This window comes from Micropterus salmoides, unplaced genomic scaffold (assembly GCF_014851395.1).
Source record: "Micropterus salmoides isolate LMB-PRFRI ecotype aquatic unplaced genomic scaffold, ASM1485139v1 Ms_hic_scaffold_15, whole genome shotgun sequence".
Lineage (NCBI taxonomy): Eukaryota > Metazoa > Chordata > Actinopteri > Centrarchiformes > Centrarchidae > Micropterus > Micropterus salmoides.
The window spans coordinates 34171064-34195015 of record NW_024040596.1 but is presented as its reverse complement, the minus strand read 5'-3'; the positions used below and the strand labels follow the sequence as shown (position 1 = coordinate 34195015).

At 42.5% G+C, this 23952-nt stretch overlaps 1 protein-coding gene across 1 annotated transcript; it reads left to right on the top strand.

Moving 5' to 3' along the window:
* The first annotated feature begins 470 nt into the window (after nt 1–470).
* On the top strand, nt 471–23561 carry dbi (diazepam binding inhibitor (GABA receptor modulator, acyl-CoA binding protein)). The gene is made up of 4 exons (XM_038719789.1): nt 471–626; nt 6968–7085; nt 18187–18249; nt 23262–23561. The coding sequence occupies exons 1-4, from the start codon at nt 612–614 to the stop codon at nt 23333–23335; spliced, it is 270 nt and encodes an 89-aa protein (XP_038575717.1). The 5' UTR covers nt 471–611; the 3' UTR covers nt 23336–23561.
* The last annotated feature ends 391 nt before the right edge of the window (nt 23562–23952 follow it).

Genomic DNA, 23952 nt, shown 5'->3' with positions numbered 1-23952 from the left:
CTCTGAGAGGATTCATATCAAGGTGTCTTCCAGTGAAAACCAAATTGGCACTATCTGAGTTGGACTTTGTTAAGCACAACCTCTCCCTTCGCCATGCAGCAGCATTTAGAAATGTCCTCGGTGCTTTGCCTCTTTCTCTGTGCGCCGTGATCTTACATTTCAAGCAAAGTGTACAACATACATGTTGTATGTTGGCACTATTTGAGTTGGACTTTGTTAAGCACAACCTCTCCCTTCGCCATGCAGCAGCATTTAGAAATGTCCTCGGTGCTTTGCCTCTTTCTCTGTGCGCCGTGATCTTACATTTCAAGCAAAGTGTACAACATACATGTTGTATGTTTTGAACAATGGATCCTTACCGTTAAAAAAACACGACGGAGTTAGTTGTAGAGGCGTCGGTTGGTAACGCCACCCAATGAACTACCGTGTAATAAGATCGGTCTTTTAGTCAGCCAATAGCGTCAAGGGGAGGGTGTTTGTGAGGCGCGGGGGTCGACCGCACCGCAGCAGAGGCATGATGGGAGGGACAATAGGCTCTGTTATAGCTGGTCAACCCCGCCGAGCTGTGTGTTTGGAGCGGCCAACTTGCTCGTTCGGTCTCGTATGTAAAGATGGCGGATCTGCAGGTGAGTATGGATTTAGTTAGCAACATTGTTCATATTCCGCTGCGTTCCATGAAATAACGTTAAGCTTAGAGGACGCCGTTAGACGGTCTTGTAGAGAGCCTCGGGTCTTGTTTCCTTGTTTGAGCACTTGGCAGCTAAAGTTAACGTTAAAGGAAAGAGTGTTTGGAACCGATCTTCCGATGTACCAGTAGGGCTAGTGGCCTATAGCTAGCTGAGTGGTTCATAAAGACGTGTTTGCAGGGTGTGCTGGGACTCTTCACGGCTCTGTTACCTCCGCGAAGTCAGGTGGGAGCTAAATGCAGCCGTGGACTCCAGGTGTAACATTTTGTCTTTGGTTTGGAAGTTAATCTCTGGAGATATGATGTGATGTTGGCCGGTGGACTGTGACCTGCTTGAGTTCAACTTGTAAGACGTGTTAAAGTCAGACTTGAGAAGAGGGCAGCTGCTGACACACTGCTCTGCCTGCTGACAAGATGGACATGGAGCATTTGTGTGGTGAAAAGTTATCCTGGCAGCTGCCCAGTGACAGTGGGAGGATTTAAAATGGTGCAGGTCCCTGACCTTTGACCGACAACCATCCAGTAAGTGAGCGGGATGGCGCATGCTCCTGCCACGTGATCTTTGCTCCTACATTGTGCTATGGCATGTTGTATTTCTGTTGTACATTTAGTGTCCTTGAGGTTTCCTTGCAGATGTTCTGGCAGATACTCTAATAGCTTTTTTTTACACATGATCATATACTGGGGTGGAGTGCTTCTCTGGCAATTTGCAGATGAACAATATGTAGCATGAATCCAAACCTCTAACAGATCATTTTACTTTAGTTTATCTGACCTGGTCCTCCACCTGGCCCATTGGCACTGTGTGTGTGTCTCCCAGTAAATCAACAAGCTTTTTAGACTTTTTGCCTCCTTTTTATTTTTTTTCTTCATTCATCTCCAGATTCATTCTGCCTCAAGTCTTTTTCTGTTTTTGTTTTTTATTTAACCTGCCAATTCCAGTTTTCTTTAAGAAACTTTTAACTTCTCTGTAATGGAAAATTCTTTCTCCTATTAGGACATTTACATCGGCATAAGCATTGATTATTCTTCCTTAGGTGTTCAAAAAAATCCATTCACTATTAAATAACTTTTTGATTTTGAACTGCCGCAGGTTACAGGACCTTCTGTCGCTCAAAATAAACAAACACATCTCAAAAAAGTGCTCCTGGTCAGACTATTGGATGGAGCTTTGTGGACGAATAAAACCTGACTGAAAGTGAACTGCAGTATAACACAGCTCAGTGTTTACCACAGGGTTAAACTGCCTAAATAGTTCTATATCTTAGAAAATCTTTGAAAGCATATGTGTGTGCATTACACAAACTATTGTGCAGCCGGTTGCGTCTGAAAACCGTCCAGTTCTGGTCATCAGAACAACAACCTCTTCTCTCCAACTCTGACTCACGTTTCCAACAACTCACATCTCACAAGACTTCAGAGTGAGAATTGTCCTTAATTCAGTTTCTTGTTAAATACAAAGGGTTTCACCGACAGTCGCTCGTAGGGATCCTTTCCGACATGTTGTCAGACAAAAAAACTTGAATATTCTCTGACGTTAGTCACACATTTCTGGGAAAAACTTCACTTGGCAAGGCTGCAACATCACACACACCTCTGCCCTGCATTAGGCATGCACTGGAAAGTTATATTAGACTTCGCAATTGGATTTAGCAGTGAGGACATACTCGTGAGTTTAGCCCACAATCAGTATATTATCATGTGCCTTAGACATTGCCTTGGATTGGTCCTATTCAGAAGAAAACAGCAGAGTGATTTTTTTGTTGTGTTTGTTTTTGACTTTGATTTCAAAATTTTAGAGTTTTTGCTCTTGTACATTTGCCACTTTCATCTATGATTTTCTTTCTCGGTTTATTAACCCCCACCCTGGCTCTGTATTTTTTTTGGACACGCAAAAATCTAAATATGTGAAAACACTTAGGAGAATTCATTTATAGCCTATAAGTGGGTTACATCTCAAACTATCTCGTTAATTAAAATCTCCTTCCTAAAATCACAGAGGCTGCAGGGCTTGATGTGTGAACATAATGCTGTTGTGTTAATGATTACTTCAACTGCAACCGCAGTGAACAAGTCAGGATGACATCTTAAAATATTTTATCAAGTTGTGTGTATAAATTTCCTACTTCTCATCATTAACACTGGGTACAGATGTGGTGCGTAGTCCAAGTATACAGGGTAGCCTGCAATTAACAACCAACAAAATCTGCTGGGAGCAGTTTAGAGATCCAGCATAATTGGCAACAGATCATGGGTAAAATCTACCCACCTTTCATAGTACGGATTAAATAACTAAAATGAAAGAGTAAATGTCATTAGTTTTCGTTTATTTATTTTATAGGACCTAATAAGCCTACATTTCGAGTAAATATGAATCCGGGGGAACCGATGTTGTGGGGCAGTTGGTCTGACTGGACCGGCAGTTCAGCGGTGCGCGTGGTGATTAGCAGATAGGCACCTGTTGGTGAGCCGCAGGTGGGTTATGCTTCTGTCCTCCGCTTGTAGAGCTGGCATGCTACTTGTCCGTCAAGAGAGCCCGGGGTCCGGGCGGCGTCTGGCGACCACTGTTGTGAGGGGAGCCCCATGTAATGTTAGGGGGAGGCTGACTTAGTTGTGGAGACCCAGGTAGGGATTGGCTGGTAGTTTGTGCGATTTGAACATGTTTTCCATTATCTTTTATACATGTGTACAAAATAATATGAATGCAACAACTGTATGGAGTTGTGTTTTTAGTTTGGGTTGCAGGTAGTGAGTTACTGTCTTGGTGGTTTTCTTTTCCTTGTTTTGTTCCATTAGCCATCCTGCGTGTGGGATAAACTTGCCCCTTGCCCCTTGCCCACTGACTGTGAGCTCCTCTTGCACTGGGTTAAAGTGTCTGCTGGTCATTATATTTACTGCATTTAACCAAGAATGACAGAGCTAGAGATTGATGTAATGAATTTCTTGGGACCCAAGTAGTAGGATTAGGGTAGTTTAGCTCTTAGGGTTTTCTGTATGTAGGTTAGAAATTATACTGTAGATTGCATGTGCTTCATTTATTTGTAGTATTTATTTTGACAATGTGTTAGTTGGGGTGGGAGAAATAATCAATTCTTAGATGCATTGTAATGTGGACGTGGATTATTATGAATCGATCAACAAATGTCTAAATATCAATTATTTAAATGTTAATTGATAACGTAATGTTGACGGAACGCAAAAGGCGGGACTCGCGGAAGTGCAGCGCCTGGACCGTCTGTGGAGCGCACACAACAGCCTGTATTCGGCACACCACCGCTGCGGAATGAATAACCACCCCACTAAAATGTCAGACAATCATTAATATCGATGCGCAAGTAATGATTTTAACTCGCACACTGTGAGCATGGTGACACTCGACGCTCTGCAGCTCTGTGTATCCTGTGTGTGAGGCCGAGTGAATGAGTCCGTTAATAAAAGTCTGTATTTTCCCCAAATGCTGGAAAAGTGAAGGCTGTTGGCGCTACATTTTATGCGTCAAGGCCTGCTCCCTGTCCCCCACACCAGATTCCGGACTTTTGGGGACAGAGCCTTCAGCGTCACAGTCCCCACCCTCTGGAACTGATCCCCACAGAGATCAGAAATGCTGCCTGTCAGGACACTTTCAACGATCTACTAAAAACCCAGCTCTTTACCCAGGCATTCAATCTGGATGACTTTTTGTTGTTCCGTCACTGTAACTATATGTAAAGCATTCTTGGTTCCTGTGAAAAATATTTATTTATGTAACGTTCTAACCATCTGAATCGTAATCGAATCGTGAGGTGCCCAGAGATTCCCACCCCCTTGTGTTAGTTCTTCATATATAAAAAAGGATGTCCCCTTTCGCAAATATTTCTGATTGTACTTGTATTTTGATGTTTTGTGAAAAAATTAACTGAACTGAGCTTCGCATCCTGCAGCGACAAGACTAAACTAAAACTAATAAAAACTAAACTAAAAATTAAAGCTGCAAGCAGCATTGGGAAGTCCCTCGCACTTGTAGCGCGTCCGGGTGTGAGCTGGCCGCGTTGCATATTCTGGAGCTCTGCCCGTGCGGCTGTGAATTTGCTACGCTGTTCCAACGCTGCATGAAGGTGTTCTATGTCACTTCCTGTGTCCCCTTTGTGGAGCTACATAGCACTTGCCGCTATGAATATAAATCGGTATTGGCGTGTAGATGTCTGCGGGGTGGGAGAGTTATCAAGCACGTAAAGTTTGTTTCAGATGTGAGCATGTACACTGAAGTTACAACTTCCTGTGTCATGGCGAAGAGTTGATCTTTGATGCCACGCCACGGACACGCCCATTGACGAAAACTCACAGATAACTTTTCATCGTCAATGCCTTTTAGAAGGCACAGCAGAAATTTGACGTCGATCCGACTAAATCCCTAGGAGGAGTTCGTTAAAGTACAAAGTGTGTAAATCATCCAAAAATGGCCATAAAATTTAAAATAGCCGACTTCCTGTTGTTTTTAGGGCATCGCTCCAAGAGGCTTTTTGGTACGTCTATATAATAATAGCAAATTTGGCTCATTTGTTCCCCATGGGTCCCTGATGACACCTGAAAGATTTGGTGCAATTTGGGCTAAAGGTGACTATAATCAAAAGCTGAAATACCGTGGGAAAATCCTGTTCATGTGAATGTGATTTTTGACCAAGGGACATTTTGCCTCACAACTACACGCCAGTACATTGCAAATTAATAAACCTTATGTCTGCGTGTTTGGGTGATGCTGTCGTATGGGATAGGACACGCCTCTTTTTATTTATTTTTTTGCAACATCTCCACAACTGAAAGCCCTTTTTATGACTATTTATGACTTTTCGTCGTCAATACCTTTAGAAGGCACAGCAGAAATTTGACGTCGATCCGACTAAATCCCTAGGAGGAGTTCGTTAAAGTACAAAGTGTGTAAATCATCCAAAAATGGCTGTAAAATTCAAAATGGCCGACTTCCTGTTGACTTTAGGGTATGGCTTCTTGAGGCTTTTTTGTGCGTCTTGAAATGATACATGTCCCCAGAAAAGTTTGTGCATGTAGGTTGAATGTGAACAAGGGGCTAATTTTTTCCAATTTTCTAGGTGGCTCTAGCGAGTCATTTTGCTCACCCATGCGCGAAACCCATAAAATACGAATTTTTATTTTTATTTTTAATGCCAAAAGAGCAAAAAAACACATTGGAAAAAAATGTTATGTTAGTGTTTTATACCTGGACCCCGTTTCAGGAAAGCATGATGAGGCATACTGGGTTTTCTGTTTCAGATAGTGAGATCAGACAAACCCTGTATCCGTAACACCGGCAACTGATGCTGTGAAGTACTTCACGACACACATTTCTTCATTCATACTGTTTCGATGTCAAAGCACGTACGGACTGCATATCATTTGCAGATGTTAGAAAAAATCGTCATGGTTAGATTTTTAACATGACTGATTTATGACCGATCTGTCAGGAATGTGGACAGAGATGGCGATCTCCGGACATTGTGAATTTATCCTCAGAATAAATTCAATAGGCGACACTAGGGCTGCACAGTTAATCGAATATTGATCGTGATCACGATTTTAGCTTCCCACAATTAAATGAACATGATCGACAGCGATATCGCCATTTTAAAATGAGTGCTCTGGTCATGGAAAACTCTGCTGCATATCAGATCAAGTGCTTCCTAAACTTACAGCCAGGGGGGCGATTTGACTGCGCTCACCTTCCTCCGTAAAGTCTACGAGCCTGCATGTGTCCGCTGCGCCGCAGCTGCCGGAGGTCGTCGCTGCCCTTCTAGTCAATGCTTGAGTCCATCAGACGCAGCATGTGTCAGATGCAGCTCTCTGCTCCGCTACGCGAGGAATACACAAGTCTGTTTTTGACGGAAGCCTTGTCAAGCTGCACAGAGCAGACCGAACTGGGTAGGAAGTCAGACACAGAACGGAATAGAGAACCCGGTCAGTCTTCAAAATAAAACTCCCTGTGCATACTCCGTATAATTTATAAAATAAAACTGCAAAATAGCGTGTGGCACAATGATTTTATCTCAATTGCTTTTGTAATCGTTGGAAGTCAAAATCGAAATTGTGATTTAAAATATGATTAATTGCACAGCCCTACTGTCAGGTATAATAAGTAAGTTTACAAGACTTCCAACCTGGACCATTTCCATGTTCTAAAGTCTGTAATGCCACTGTGTTGATTCCTGTGGACTACGGTAGATCAGAGGTCAAGATGGCATCCAAAGTATCGCTTTAGAATTGTTCTGAAGTTTCTTTTCCTGTCCCCTGCAGGCAAAATTTGATGCAGCAGCAGCTGAGGTGAAGCAGCTGAAGGCGAAGCCTACTGATGAAGACATGCTGCAGGTTTACGCCCTGTTCAAGCAGGCCTCCGTGGGCGACGTCAACACAGGTGAGACAGCATGTCTCATGCTATGACAACTGGCTTCACCAGTATTTGCGGCAACTGCATAATTATTGCTTTTCCCAAAGTCCTTCTAGGCAAGTCCTGCTACTTGGTAACCCGTCTGGGCAGTTATCATTTTGGACTAACAAGACCAGGCCCCCTGTACTTTCACCGAAAAAAACTGCATGTTTAAAACCAGAAGTTTAAAAAAAGTTAATGACTTTGCCCCAAAATAAGGATTAAAAAGTGGTTTTCCTCACCGGTTACACTTCAGCTACACATGCGTGGTAGACCCTTCATTCAGTGGAACTAGGCTTGGGCGATCATCTCTATTTTCATATCGTCTCATCATGGCTACTTGAGAGCTGAATGGGGATCTGATCACTAGGGGGCGGTGTTACGTTGCAGCATGCCAGTAAAATGCCAGCATGAAACAAACTGTGCCTAAATCGCTTCCTGTGTAAATGTAAATGCTCCCTATTTGTATAGCGCCTTTCTAGTTTTTTATTTTTTACTCATTCATACACTGGCGGAACAGCCGCCAGGGGTTTTCGGGTTTCAGTTCGTGGTTCAGTATCTTGCCCAAGGACACTTCGACACGCAACCAGGGATTGAACCGCCGACCTTCCGATTAACGGCCGACCCGCTTGACCTCCTGAGCCACAGCCGTGTGAAAAGGCCTTTACCATGTGGTGGTGCCGTGCATGCGCAAGGGCCAGGCATGCAAACGCCTCACTTTTTCAGCGAAATTTGCCATTTTGAAACCAAAATGGGTCACCTACATGATTTGTGCAGATTCGATGAGAAAATATTTAAACTGTTGCTAAGACAGAATTTAGGCCTACCTGAGAGTCCTTTCCTCTCTAGCATGAGCTTTACAACTGGCTGTGCCTAACCAATCGTCTCTCCGAGTCTGACAGCTGAACATATCGACCTGCCGAACAAACTGATGTAAGCCAGAAGTAAGCTAGCTTACAATGTTAACTGTCCTGTCAGGCACAGTGATGTTGCCACTTTTATAACTTTGCCTACTTTTATTTTTAAGCAGTAATGTTAGCTAAGCTAATTGTTCAGAGCAGTGGCAGCAACCTGGATGTAATGTGGGCTAACGTCGAGGAAAAAAAACGTGTCGGCGTCTGTGTTTACACTGGGGGAGCTGGGGACATGTCCCCAACACTTTTTCAAAGCATTTTTAACAAATGCTTTGAAAAATATCCTGCAACATGAAATGGTAAAGAACAAATGAAAATGCTTTGAGAAAGATTTATTTGCACTGATTTTTATTTTTTTTATTTTTTTATGAATAACCAAGCTAGCCTACTGATTATAAAATGACCTCAGAACGTGCAGGACCAGTCAGTAACTTTAATAACTTCTTGTCACAGTTTGTAGTTGGCCAAATTCTGTGAACATGACACTACAGGAGGGAAGACTAAATCATGCCTGCATGTGTGCTAATTCAGCAGGGAAGATGTCACTTGTTGATCTACAGGAGAAACATGTGAAAGCAACACAGAATGAGAGCTGCATTAGATTCTGTAATACTTACAGATTTTGAATTGTCACCTGACACCTGAATTTTGTGTTTCCCTTTACATAAATAAAACGCATCCACCATAAATTGATGTAGGAAAGGCAGAACAATAAATGTCACCAGAATGTAGCAAATTAAGTGTTTAATGCTCAAAACTTTCTGGGGGAGGACCCCCAACTCATACATTTCAGCTTTGATGATTTCTATTAAATACTGTTAAATTATCGTCACATCTCATTCTCGAGACAACAGTATGGTAAGTGCAAGTGTATCGTCACATCTCTAATCTGAGCCCTGATGTCTCCATTTCTTTTCAACACAAAGTGATGCCCTTGCGTGTCAGTATCTGTATAACTTGTAAGCTTAAAAACAGACCCCTCTGACACTGTCTCTCTGCGTTTCTCTGCTTGCGTATCTCTGACATTGACAGTGTTAAGATAGACTAACTTCTCAGAGTTAGCTTTAATGCTTTAGTCCCGCGAGCAGGTGGAGGTGCTGAGTGTGTGTGTGTGTGTGTGTGTGTGTAAAAATGTATGTGTATACGCCGCTATGTTGTGCTTCTTTAAATAATATCATAGAGTATGGTCTAGTTCACTAAGTCCAACTAATCACACATAGAAGTGTTTCTTTCAAGGCAGCCTCCGCTAATTGCAGTCACGGAACTTGGCATCGCCACCTTGTTGTGCCTTTTGGCGATTTTTTTCATGCAAATACCGGACGGATGATGTTTTACTATGCCATTAATTGTACTAACAGACCTTCCAAGAAGCATGTGCTCCAGTTGGTAAGTGAAATCCTAGCATTTTATTAATGTTGTGTTAGCAATAATTAGCAGGTATCGGTACATTACATTAGCTTAGTCATTTAACTAGCTAATTAGCTAGCTTCAAGCAAGACAAGCTGTGCTAATGATGCTCAAAAAACAATAGTTTAACTTAATACACTTTTAATGCAGTTTGAAGTGTCATGCACAGAAATCAAAATGTATTAGTGTGCATTTAATGTGATAAAACTTTTTTACAAAAGTAATCAGTTAGTCAGAGTTGATTGTGCGCCATTTAGTTAACGTTAGGTAGGGAGATTTATTTTGTTATAGTATAACAGGTTATATAGACAATAATACATATAAAAGCAATTACAAAAATGGTAAACAGAAATAAACTATATTCAGTGGAGTAGTGCTAAGTCTGATCACTACATCTTCCATTCATACCTTCATATCTTAACCAGTCTGTAATCTGCATTAGGCTTCATTAACCGAAATGAGCTGTCATCCAGGCTGTGTGCACGCAGTTGCGTAGATCAGACCTGGTGTCGGATGCAAACATTTAGAAAATCAGGCAAATACCTTTTTTTTGTTTGTTTGTTTTGTTTTAAGGCTTTCACAAGCTGGCAAGTGAAATATTTTCCATTAACGGCGCATTTAAAGCATATTTAGTCTCTGCAGAGCAAATGAAGACTGAACTCTAACATCTAAGTGAGATGATCACTGGATGGATTCTGATATATTAACAGTTCCTGTTGATGTAAAGATGGACATTCGCAGACTGTTATCTGTGCATATGCACCAAACAGCAGTTCAGAGTATTCGGCCTTCTTGGATACCCTGAATGGAGTTCTGTATGGAGCTCCAGTAGGGGACTCCATAGTTCTGCTGGGAGACTTCAACGCGCATGTGGGCAATGATGGAGATGGCCTGGAAAGGCGTGATCGGGAGGAACAGCCCCCCTGATCTGAACCCGAGTGGGTGGGTGGTGTTACACTTCTGTGCTAGTCATGGATTGTCTATAACAAACATCATGTCCGAACATAAGGATTCTCATAAGTGTATGTAGTACCAGAGCACCCTAGGCCGAAGATCGACGATCGATTTTTGTAATCGTTTCGGTTTTGAGGCCACATGTTTCGGACACTCATCAGGTGAAGACGTGTGGAGCTGTCAACTGATCACCATCTAGTGGTGAGTTGGGTCATGGGGTGGGGGAAGACTCTGGACAGACCCGGTAAGCCCAAACGGGTAGTGCGGGTGAACTGGGAACGTCTGGAGGAGGCCCCTGTCCGTGAGATCTTCAACTCGAACATCCGGCGGAGCTTTTCTGGCATCCCTGTGGAGGTTGGGGACATTGAACATGAGTGGGCAATGTTCAAAGCCTCTATCAGCTAAATGAATAAATGCTATTGCTGAAGCTGCTGCAGGAGGCTGTGGTCTCAAGGTCTTAGGTGCCTCAAGGGGCGGTAACCCGCGAACACCATGGTGGACGCCGGTGGTTAGGGAAGCCGTCCGACTGAAGGAGGCCTTCCGGGATTTGTTGTTTGGGATGGAAATAGCTGCATTAAGATAATCAGATAATCAACCAGCAAAGCAAATTGCATTCCCTAGAAATGACCTGTTGCACAGCAGATTAATTATATTAAATATATTTTATTCTGTGTTCACAAACATGTGTTGCAGGTAGAGTCAGGGCAAAGTGAGACACAGGAAATATCAGACGGCTCACAAGTGTAACGTTAGGATAACTAAATACATTTGTACTGTGGCTAGCTACATTAACTAGCAGCTGTTCCATGGTTTTTATGGTATGTAGTCATTTTTGTTGTAGTTATATTATACTCCGTCTCTCTGACTGTGCACCCGGGTTTTCATAATCACCCCCCTCCAGTCTATTCTCCATCTTCTCCCACTGCAAAGACCCTCTTTCAACTACAATAATTACACTCCTGTTTTTTTTTTAAAAATAAAATCAGGGAGGCATGCCCCCGAACCCCCCTAGCATTTCAGCGTCCCCCACCCCCCAGATTCAAAATCCTTCTGCATTTCTCTGATACTCCAGACACGTATGGAATCACAATGTTGTTGCGTTTGACCTTCTTTTCCTCCTCCCCTGTAGTTTTGTTGTTCCTGGATCTTGTGGCTGTTTTCACAAAGGTCCATTTCAGGTATCCGCATGCTGTAAGTGCCCCCTTCAGGTGGTTCTTTCTCTCTGGCTTGGGCGTTTGTTAGTATGTTTTCCCCTCTGTGGTGTAGTGTTCTCATGGCCCCTAGCTTGTGCTTCAGTGGGTGGTGGGAATCGAAGAGTAGGTATTGGTGTGTGTGTGTGTGTGTGTGTGTGTGTGTGTGTGTGTTTTCTGTTTACTCCAATTTGCAGGCTCCTGTCCTCTTCAGTGTGTACAGCGCAGTCCAAGAAGGCCAAACTGTTGCTGTGGACATCTTCTCGTGTGAACTTGATGTTGCTGTCCACAGAGTTGTGTTCTGTGAAGGCTTGCACTTCATGGCTTTTAATTTTGACCCAGGTGTCGTCCACATATCTGTACCAGTGGCTCGGTGCTGTTCCTCTGAAGGAGTTGAGGGCTTTGTTCTCCACTTCTTCCATGTAGATGTTTGCCACACCGATGAACCCATGGCATAGCCATGCGTCTGTAGAATCCTCCATTGTACTGGAAATAGGTGGTGTTTAGACAGAGTTCGAGTAATTTGCAGATCTGGTCAGGGCTGAGGCTGGTTCTGTTGTCCAGGGTGTCTTGTGTTAGCCGTTTCCTTAAGGTGAACAAAGAAGTCACATGATAGGATACCATCTGGGTCCAGTTTCAGTCCTCAAACTTTGTTTACAAAGTCAATGGAGTTTTGAATGTGGTGTGGCATGTTTCCCACCAAGGGAGCTAAGATGGTAGAAATGTGTTTGGCAATGTTGTAGGTGACCGAGTTAATGCTGCTGATAATGGGCCTGAGTGGGGCTCCTTCTTTGTGTATCTTGGGTAGTCCATATATGCATGGAATGGCTTCTCCAGGATACAAACGGTAAAATTGTTCACGGGTGATGGTGTTGTCTTTCTGTAGCTGCTGTAGACATTCTATGTCCTTTTTCTTGTATCCATAACGACTGTCGTTACAACAGCCAGGAACACTAAAGAACCAGCGGTATCGACGATCCTGGCAAACGACCCCACTGAGGTTAAATAGCTTAGTTTCCCAGTCAGTCAGAATTGAAGAAGTCCTTTGGATGAAGGATGAAACCAAGTCCAGTTGCCCTTGACTTTAATGTTCTTTGGATAAATATGACCTGGATGACTGAGAATTTTCAGACATGATAAATATACGAAACCAAAATTGAGTGTTTAAAGTGGTGCCTCCTGCATAGATTATTATAGCATATTTGAGTAAATAGTGTAAAAAATGTAAATGATTTCAGGTTAAATCCTGCTAAATGGGAAAACTATGCCACCTGCTGTTATAAAGTTGTACCTACATCAAGTAACGTTGGTAATCTAAGGTAGAGGATTATGGATAATTCTCCAAGCGACGGAGGATTTGCTATTAGGTAAGGTGTTTGTAAATGTCTGTGGACTAAACAATGATAACTAAGTTGAAAAGCACAAAGACTGAGCTAGCTTTATTTTGTTGAATGTTAGATTAAATTTGCCATATTTAAATGAAAATAACCATTAATTTTGTGTTCTCTCCAGGGTAGCTTGCTAACTTTATCATGATGCTGTTTTATCAGACAGATTGTTGCTGCTGTTTGTCCCCATGAGATGACGATTCTACACTATTGTCCTTTGTCAGAAATGCAGGTATGTTGCAGTGTGTTGTTCTAAAGAGTGTAGTAATATTTAAACATTAGGTTGACTCATTTCCTGTTATTTGCCTCCTTGTATGTTGTCATGTAACCAAGTTGCATTATTGTAAGCATAAAATGGAAAAATACATATAAAAAGGTAACCGTGAAGGAAATCTGTATGAACACATTTTCATGTATGTTGTTCTATTCTCACAATTTAAGAGAGACAACTTTTGTTATTTCATTTATTTAGTTATTTATCGAATAGTGAATTTAAATCCACTATACGATCAATGTGTTGTTGTGTCAATGTATTGTACTTTGGATTTGCCACTAGACAGAGCATGCAATGTTTGTCCACATGCGATGACAATTCTACACTCTTGTCCTTTGTCGTAAATGCAAATGTGGAGTAAATCTGCTGTTATTCATTGAGATTCAGTTAGACAAGCGACATACCACAGAGATCATACATGCTACCCTAACTGTTATGCTATGCTATAAAGGTTATCATGTTGAGGTGATCTCAGAGTGTACAGTAGGTTTATGGGAGGACATTGCTTGTTTGTGTGCTTTGTCAATAATTTTTTTACCCATTTTGTATTTTGAGGTGCCAGGAGAGCCGATTGCAGAATCCGTCCAGATGTGGTGCACCTGTGTCCACCTCTACTTGATATAAAAGTTTCCACCTTGTTCACCTTGCTGCTTTGCTTGACCTTTTGTTTTTACTTTATACCACAATATATGAACACTATATAATATGATTTTAAAATGACACTAGGTTCCCATCCATAGGTTCTATCATTATAATTACTGTTAGAACACATTATTTCCATGTCATAAAAAACTGTTACATTTGTAACCTTTTAATATTGATGTTTTCGTGAATGCAAAATATGATTTTAATTTAAGCTGTTGCTTGTGTATTGGGAATCAGACTAAATGTACTTGCAATAAAATCACATTCTTCACTGATCACTTTACTATGTTAACTGGAAATAATGTGATCTAATCTTTTAACAAAATGACAGTAAACAGCTGTAAATGAACATGTTATGATGGTATTTATAAGTTTAACATTTTGTTTATATGCTAGAAAGTTAAAAATGAAAACCTGCCGTCCAAATAAAACCAGAAGACCATGGAAAATCAGCTTTCATACGTCAAGTATCCAAGACGAGTATTTAGCAGTTTAACTGGGTGTAGCAGACACGGTGGATGCTTCATAGGTGGCCATGACCTCCACAACAACTGACCACTGAAAGAAATGTGTTATAACAAATCTCAATGTGCCTTTGTGTGTCAACAGTCATATTCAAGATAAGAATCTCGCACAGCGCGGTCTATTGCATTAACGCTCAAGTCCAAACTAGCGTGTAGGGAATTACAATCTTTAACGTAAGCTGTTAGGCAATAAAAGTTAAGTCTAATGGTTTGCAAGCTAAATAGCTACCATCATATGTAATCAAGCACTAGTTTATTAAGTTGTGACAAGTAACGTTATAATCAAGTGACAAATAAATGACTCGTAACTAGTTAGCCCATGTGAAAATCTAAATTGAGGTTCATTGATTTGCTTCAGATTGTTCGTTTGAATTGTGTAGTATAATCTCAATAAAAGATAAATTATTATTTTAAGTTTTGTTGAGTAGTTTCAGGTTAACCTACCTCCAGTGTTACGTCAAGCTGGTAATGGGACAGACATCGGCTGTAGGTCGTCGGTCCGGAGAGGACAGCGGCTGGGTCCGGATCCGGACCGTGGTCCGCCTATTAGTGACCTCTGGACTATAGGTTCTATTTCGCTACCAACCACCAATGTCGACTTGCCTCTGAGGGGTTTTAGCCGATTAGCTACCTCCATGCTAGCAATGCAGACTAGCATATTAGCTTGGTAGCTATAGGTGCATGGTTTCAGAAATAAGGAACCTGATCTCCTTCAAAACAGCTGTTCAGAAATCAGTCACAGACACTGTCGATTGGTGTTGTTTTTTTTGTTTTTTTTTTTTTTTTTTTATACAGTCAATCATCATAATACACAGTAATGTGCGCAGCACATCGACAAACAGGTATCAGTCATAGGCTGCTCAGACTTGACAGGTTGGGCTTGCAAAGGAAAGGCAATGACTATAGCAAGGGTATTCAATTAGAATTCAAAGAGGTCCAGTTAGAGAAAATTTCCTGAAGCAAAGGTCCGGAAAATCAAAACGACTAACTTGCATTATCAATCAGTACCATAACGTAGTTGTATCAACATATGTTTTTAGTCAACAACGGATTGTCAAATTAAATAATATTTGAGTCAGTTTTCACATCAAACTGGAGGGATAATAAATAACTACTCTAATAATAAATTCTAAATTTAAGTAAACCAAAGTGCTTAATTTTTAGAAAAAAATTAAATAAAAAGTGTAGCTTGAAGTAATGAAGTGTAGTCTTAACCAACACACAACACACCTTAACAAATGAACAGCTGTAATGCTCTTCTCTTTCATTTCCATTTATAAACCTCTTTCCTATTTTCTCTTGTTCATTCAGAAACATGATCTCTAGATTGTCCTGCCAGCTAGCATTGGAGTTCTATGAGAGATTCTGGTTTTGAACTGCCTGTGGGAGGAACATACATGTAAAAATCTGTACATTCTTGATTAAAAGCCATATGAAATCTCTTTTCTCTTTCGCCTACTCAATTCGTGTGTGTTTCCAAAACGTCTTTTGTGAATCTGGTGGACTCAACCAACAAGCATTGGAATGCACAGATTTGATTGGCAGAGCAGCGTCACATGGGACGACTGGAGCACATGCGATTGGACTGTGAGTTTCCTGGTCCGCTAAACCAGTACAGTAAAGTTTCAGTAATAAATCAGTTGTAGGTCGTCGGTCCGGACAACGGCTGGGTTGTGGCTGGGTTATTAGTGATCTGTGGAGTAAGGTTCTATTTCCTCTCCTACGTCCTCACCTTGAATATATACAATGGTGAGACCCAGCCTTCTGCTTGCATTTTTCTTCAGCACTGAGCTGTCTAAAGAGCAGAAGATTTCCTGTCGGAAAAGAAGAGCGATGTCTTTTAGCAAGTCGGCCTGAGCGGGGTGGGGACGCCGTTACATCAGTACGGGTGTGCGGCATCCGTGACACGGGCTTCGTCCTGCCGGGGGACCTCCATTCCCCACACACCCATGCTGGGTGTGCCTCAGACAGTAGCTCACCCCTGGCTCACGCTGCTTGTTCTGCGACCTCCTTTCTCCCGAAGAGAAGCAGCACTGGGCGGATCATGTTGCCGATGAGGTGGCTTGGCGGTCCACCCACTCTCTTGACAAAGCCCTCGGCCTGTTGCTATCGGATGAGCAGGAATCCCCCAGCAGCTCCGCGCTCCTCGTTCCAACGCCGGGCCTCGATGTTGCTATGTTGCCGCAGCGAGGCAAGCAATCGTTAAGCTACAAGGATGCTACGGTCGGGCTAACGTTGAGCTAACAGGTAGCTAACGGTAAGCTACCGTGTAGCTGGTAAGCTATACGTCGGAAAGAAGCTTTGTGAAATGTAAGTGCTCCGTATTTGTATAGCGCCCGTCTAGTCTTTTTTGAACACTCATAGCGCTTTTACACTACATCTGCATTCACCTTCATACACAGAGCCTAAGTGCTCACGGAAACTGACATTCACACTCATTCATACACTGGCGGAACAGCTTCATTATCAGGGGTTCAGCCACAGCCGCCCCCAAATCTTTTTGCTCCTTTTGTGGAAGTTGTTGAACAAATGCCGTCTGTGCCTGTCTGCCAGCTGCCATTAGCCAAGTGACTAATCTGCAGCTTGAAGCTCAAAGCAACAAGCATCTGTTCACGATCAGAGGTCCCTTTACACACCCGTCCCCACAGAAACTGTATGAGCCCACGACAGCGGACATTTCGCTTCCTGTGGACAGAACACATACACACCCGGTACAGTGTGTGATGCTATTGACATGCACGCTCCCCTGGCAGTGCCCTGTGAGCTCGTACATAGTCACGGCATCACCGACGCAGTCCCTCCTCCTGCATCCGTGAAGTACGGCATCAAGTGTGCGCCAACATGTCCTGGTGGAGCGAGTACTGGCTCGCCTCCCCTGGTGGCTGCGACTTGCCGTCATATTGACTCTCACATGCCCGCCACGCAGGGAGGTGCTCCCTCCTGTATGGTGCCCATGACCCTCCCTTCCCCCCACCAGGTGCTAAGTTCTCCTGTTCGGTGGAACACAGAGGTTGCTGCCTGCCAGGCCCCACCACAGCCAGCATCCCCGCCCTAATGAGGCGGGCCCCTCCCCCATGGGTCGTGGCTGGGCTTGAAAGTTTTGTGATATCTACTGCCTACTTAGCCTATCAACACAGAATGATACTGCGCCACAAACAGGCACAGAGGAATGCATTTTCAGACTGGAGCAGCTTCAGTGAACGAGTGGGAAATATGTTTTGAAGGTATTATTCTTGACTTGCTCAGACCCCAAAGTGGTAACTACAGACTGAGAGAGTCGGCTGCATCAGTGCCAAAGTAGTGCATTTTTTTTATAAACCTTTACCGATTTATTATGTCAGCAATCTGATTTAAAAAAAAACAAAAAAGACAATTCCGAAAATTGAGAACATGCTGAATATCGGCTCTGATATGGCACAATAATTTTAAACATTTCAGCTCAATCAACTTGTTTTTATTATCAGCCAAAGCCAAAATTGAGATTAAAATTTGATGAATTGCACAGCCCTACTCGAGACATACCCATCCTTCATTTTAGCTGTTGCTGCCTTTTTTTCTTTTGTGGTGAAACATTACAAACGTGCTATGAGTTAGGGTTTGGATGAAAGGCATCTGCCTTGTTCTTTAGTGGCCTTTTATAATTTAACAGTAGCACCCCGCTGCTGGGCTCCAGTTTCCACTCTTTAACGGGAGGCTTTCTGACTTCAAATGCATTACAGCTCCAGCACACAAGGTTTCTTATTTAATTTACTTAAACCTTGTAACTTCTGTCTTTGTCTTTCTTCTCTCTAAGGTCGTCCAGGGATGTTTGACTTCACTGGGAAAGCTAAATGGGATGCCTGGGAGAAGCAGAAAGGTACACGTTCAGATCTGTTGACTATATCAGAATCAGAAATACTTTATTGATCCCCGAAGTGAAATTCTGTGTTACAGTTGCACACATTGCACAAGGGCAAAGGAATATAATAAAGATGGTGGTATAGAGAAGTACAGTGGGTACGGAAAGTATTCAGACCCCTTAAAATTTTTCACTCTTTGTTTCATTGCAGCCATTTTCCAAAAATCAAAAAAGTTCATTTTATTTCTCAGTAATGTACACTCAGCACCCCATCTTGACAGAAAAAAACAGAAATGTAGAAATTTTGGCAAATTTATTAAAAAAGAAAAACTGAAATATCACATGGTCATAAGTATTCAGACCCTTTGCTCAGTATTTAGTAGAAGCACCCTTTTGATCTAATACAGCCATGAGTCGTTTTGGGAAAGATGCAACAAGTTTTTCACATCTGGATTTGGGTATCCTCTGCCATTCCTCCTTGCAGATCCTCTCCAGTTCTGTCAGGTTGGATGGTAAACGTTGGTGGACAGCCATTTTCAGGTCTCTCCAGAGATGCTCAATTGGGTTTAAGTCAGGGCTCTGGCTGGGCCATTCAAGAACAGCCACGGAGTTGTTGTGAAGCCACTCCTTCGTTATTTTAGCGGTGTGCTTAGGGTCATTGTCTTGTTGGAAGGTAAACCTTCGGCCCAGTCTGAGGTCCAGAGCGCTCTGGAAAAGGTTTTCGTCCAGGATATCCCTGTACTTGGCCGCATTCATCTTTCCCTCGATTGCAACCAGTCGTCCTGTCCCTGCAGCTGAAAAACACCCCCACAACATGATGCTGCCACCACCATGCTTCACTGTTGAGACTGTATTGGACAGGTGATGAGCAGTGCCTGGTTTTCTCCACACATACCGCTTAGAATTAAGGCCAAAAAGTTCTATCTTGGTCTCATCAGACCAGAGGATCTTATTTATCACCATCTTGGAGTCCTTCAGGTGTTTTTTTAGCAAACTCCATGCGGGCTTTCATGTGTCTTGCACTGAGGAGAGGCTTCCGTCGGGCCATTCTGCCATAAAGCCCTGACTGGTGGATTGCTGCAGTGATGGTTGACTTACTACAACTTTCTCCCATCTCCCGACTGCATCTCTGGAGCTCAGCCACAGTGACCTTTGGGTTCTTCTTTACCTCTCTCACCAAGGCTCTTCTCCCCCGATAGCTCAGTTTGGCCGGACGGCCAGCTCTAGGAAGGGTTCTGGTCGTCCCAAACATCTTCCATTTGAGGATTATGGAGGCCACTGTGCTCTTAGGAACCTTAAGTGCAGCAGAACTTTTTTTGTAACCTTGGCCAGATCTGTGCCTTGCCACAATTCTGTCTCTGAGCTCTTCAGGCAGTTCCTTTGACCTCATGATTCTCATTTGCTCTGACATGCACTGTGAGCTGTAAGGTCTTATATAGACAGGTGTGTGGCTTTTAAGGGGTCTGAATACTTTCCGTACCCACTGTATATACAGTGAGGAAAATAAGTATTTGAACACCCTGTTCTCACACTTAGAAATCATGGGAGGGGTCTGAAATTGTCATCGTAGGTGCATGTCCACTGTGAGAGACATAATCTAAAAAAAAAATCCAGAAATCACAATGTATGATTTTTTTAACTATTTATTTGTATGATACAGCTGCAAATAAGTATTTGAACACCTGAGAAAATCAATGTTAATATTTGGTACAGTAGCCTTTGTTTGCAATTACAGAGGTCAAACGTTTCCTGTAGTTTTTCACCAGGTTTGCACACACTGCAGGAGGGATTTTGGCCCACTCCTCCACACAGATCTTCTCTAGATCAGTCAGGTTTCTGGGCTGTCGCTGAGAAACACGGAGTTTGAGCTCCCTCCAAAGATTCTCTATTGGGTTTAGGTCTGGAGACTGGCTAGGCCATGCCAGAACCTCGATATGCTTCTTACAGAGCCACTCCTTGGTTATCCTGGCTGTGTGCTTCAGGTCATTGTCATGTTGGAAGACCCAGCCATCTTCAATGCTCTAACTGAGGGAAGGAGGTTGTTCCCCAAAATCTCGCAATACATGGCCCCGGTCATCCTCTCCTTAATACAGTGCAGTCGCCCTGTCCCATGTACAGAAAAACACCCCCAAAGCATGATGCTACCCACCCCCATGCTTCACAGTAGGGATGGTGTTCTTGGGATGGTACTCATCATTCTTCTTCCTCCAAACACGGTTAGTGGAATTATGACCAAAAAGTTCTATTTTGGTCTCATCTGACCACATGACTTTCTCCCATGACTCCTCTGGATCATCCAAATGGTCATTGGCAAACTGAAGACGGGCCTTGACATGTGCTGGTTTAAGCAGGGGAACCTTCCGTGCCATGCATGATTTCAAACCATGACGTCTTAGTGTATTACCAACAGTAACCTTGGAAACGGTGGTCCCAGCTCTTTTCAGGTCATTGACCAGCTCCTCCCGTGTAGTTCTGGGCTGATTTCTACCTTTCTTAGGATCATTGAGACCCCACGAGGTGAGATCTTCCATGGAGCCCCAGTCCGAGGGAAATTGACAGTCATGTTTAGCTTCTTCCATTTTCTAATGATTGCTCCAACAGTGGACCTTTTTTCACCAAGCTGCTTGGCAATTTCCCCGTAGCCCTTTCCAGCCTTGTGGAGGTGTACAATTTTGTCTCTAGTGTCTTTGGACAGCTCTTTGGTCTTGGCCATGTTAGTAGTTGGATTCTTACTGATTGTATGGGGTGGACAGGTGTCTTTATGCAGCTAACGACCTCAAACAGGTGCATCTAATTTAGGATAATAAATGGAGTGGAGGTGGACATTTTGAAGGCAGACTAACAGGTCTTTGAGAGTCAGAATTCTAGCTGATAGACAGGTGTTCAAATACTTATTTGCAGCTGTATCATACAAATAAATAGTTAAAAAATCATACATTGTGATTTCTGGATATATTTTTTTTAGATTATGTCTCTCACAGTGGACATGCACCTACGATGACAATTTCAGACCCCTCCATGATTTCTAAGTGGGAGAACTTGCAAAATAGCAGGGTGTTCAAATACTTGTTTTCCTCACTGTAAATATCAGAGTAAAAATATAAAATAAAATAATATAAGGAGTGTGGATATGTACAATATTTATAATATTTACATAATTACAAACTGTTGGTGAACAGTAATATGGAATAAATAGTAGCAGCAGATAGTATTGCACATTATAATTCAAGCAATGTGTTATTGCACAAAACAGATGATAATGTCCAGTTTAAAACTAAGTGTCCATGTGTCAGACACTTAGAGGGAGGAGTTATAGAGTTTGATGGCCACAGGCAGGAATGACTTCCTGTGGCGCTCTGGTGCATTTTGGGGGAATAAGTCTTGCACTGAAAGTGCTCCTGTGTTTGAGCAGCACATCATGGAGTGGGTGGGAGACATTGTCCAAGATGACATGTAGCTTGGACAGTATCCTCCTCTCTGACACCACCGACAGAGAGTCCAGCTGCACCCCACAACGTTACTAGCCTTGTGGATCAGTATGAGTCTGTTAGTGTCCCTCAGCCTACTGTCCCAGCATGTAACAGGATACCACTGGCCACTACAGACTCATAAAACATCCTCAGCATCGTCCTGCAGATGTTGAAAGACCTCAGCCTCCACAGACAATAGAGACTGCTTTGGCCCTTGCTGTAGAGGGCTTGAGTGTTCTTGGCCCAGTCTAGTTTATGTGCACTCCCAGGTATTTATCCTCCACAATGTCCACAGGGACCCCCTGGATGGAAACAGGGGTCACCGGTGCCTTTGCTGTCCTTAGTAGTGATGGGAAAAGTCACTCTTTTGAAAGACTCGAGTCACCAAATCTCGTTCATTAAAACCAACTAATCTTTTTTTGTGTCATTTCGTTCATTTTAACTAAGCTGGTTATTGCGGTGCTGCAGCCCTCTAGTCGGCCATTTAAAAAAAAACAGTTCTCAAACACAGAAGGCTGCCTGGCTTGCTCTAATTGACATAGTATAAGGCACAAATTCACCTCTTGATCTTTCTTGGTTCTATAAAGCCCCATGGAGCCACAACCAAATTCAAACCATGTGAAAACCACAGAAATATGTTGTCAATATTCGATTAAGCAACTACTCCGGCTAAATCTGTCCATTTTCACAATCTTTCCTGAGTATACTACCAGACCAGCCATATATATGTGTGTGTGTGTGTGTGTGTGTGTGTATATATATATATATATATATATATATATATATATATAATTATAATTACTATCACTATATCTCTAAAGTGCTCATTCATACAGCAGCCTAACGCCTATCCATGAGTAAAATGATTTACAGGGAATATATTGAAGTAATAAGCTTGACACACTAGAAGAATAAAACACACTCTTATTAAAATTTAACAAATTTAATAATAATCTCAAACACTGCAGGTTGTTCACCAGTGAGGAGCGGTGAAACAACAGCAGGGCTCTGTCCATAAATAAAAAGTAAACGTTAAGTTGCGTTCTCTAGTGGACCGGATCAGCTGTTAGATGTAAAAACACCATGAACGAAACGTTCTTTGAACGACACAACACTACTCCTTAGATCCACAACCAGCTCCTTATTCTTTGAGCTGCAGATGGTTCTGCTCACAACATGTGGTAAATGTTGTACATGTTTGTACATGGTACATGTTTCATTAGTTGTCAGTTTTAATCATCACTGAATGTATACATTATACAAGTTTTACTTTTTGAATGGCATTACTGAAATAAATCAACTTTTTGATGATATTCTAATTATATGACCAGCACTTGTAGTCTTCACTCAGTAATCTCAACCGCCATCAGAAAATATTGGTAATCCCTCACAGCTCGAGGACCCAACCATACGCAGTAATTAGGTTTCATATGACTACTTCTCAGGACTAAACACTGCATGCAACAAGGAGTAATGAACAAGTAGTAACATTAGAAGAATTTATTGCAATTTATTACCAATTACTTAATGAATGCATTTTGATTTTTCATTAACTATCAGGCAAGTCCAAAGAGGATGCCATGAACGAGTACATCACCCTGGTGGAGCAGCTGAAGCAAAAGTATGGATTCTAACGTTATGATAACGACAAGCCAAGTGGACTGAAAGCACCAGCTGAGACCACCACCGGTCGTCCCGACGCTGGGAAACGCCTTAAAACCTAAGGAGTATGTCCTTACACAACACGTGAATGCCTGGTGGACCACCGATCAGAAACTGTTGTCATATTTTAGTTGATGTTTTCAACCATGTCTCTGCACAGAGTCCTGTCATTTCAAATAAAAATCATTCTACTCTTCAGTGCAGTTTGGTGTTCTCAGATTTAAAAAAATAATGTGTGTATTATTTACATCATACATAAAGATTTTCATGGATGGTAGCAAGGTGAATAACTTGATGAAGGTATTTCAAGGCTGTGGATGAGATTCACACACTTACTGCTACAGGCCTAATTGGCGCTTGTTCCTAGCAAAGAGTTTTCCCTTCAAACCTTCTTACTTAGCTGCCTTGAGCGAGGCCCAGTGTCAAGTTTCCCCTTTCACACCAGATTTTGATGCAGGTTCCCATTAAGTCTGCGAGGACTCATGGCTATCCTCCTGTGACATCAGCAAGTGTTTTTGAGTGCTCTTTGGTTGACTTTGTCGCCCTTAATGCACACTGCCTATAACGCTGCAGACTTTGCTTTAGTGAG

What these genes read in the sequence shown, in the direction of transcription:
- dbi (XM_038719789.1), top strand. An exon ending in CGTGGGCGACGTCAACACAG is followed by an intron (nt 7,086 to 18,186) that starts GTGAGACAGCAT and finishes CTTCTCTCTAAG; the next exon opens with GTCGTCCAGGGATGTTTGAC. An exon ending in TGCCTGGGAGAAGCAGAAAG is followed by an intron (nt 18,250 to 23,261) that starts GTACACGTTCAG and finishes ATTAACTATCAG; the next exon opens with GCAAGTCCAAAGAGGATGCC.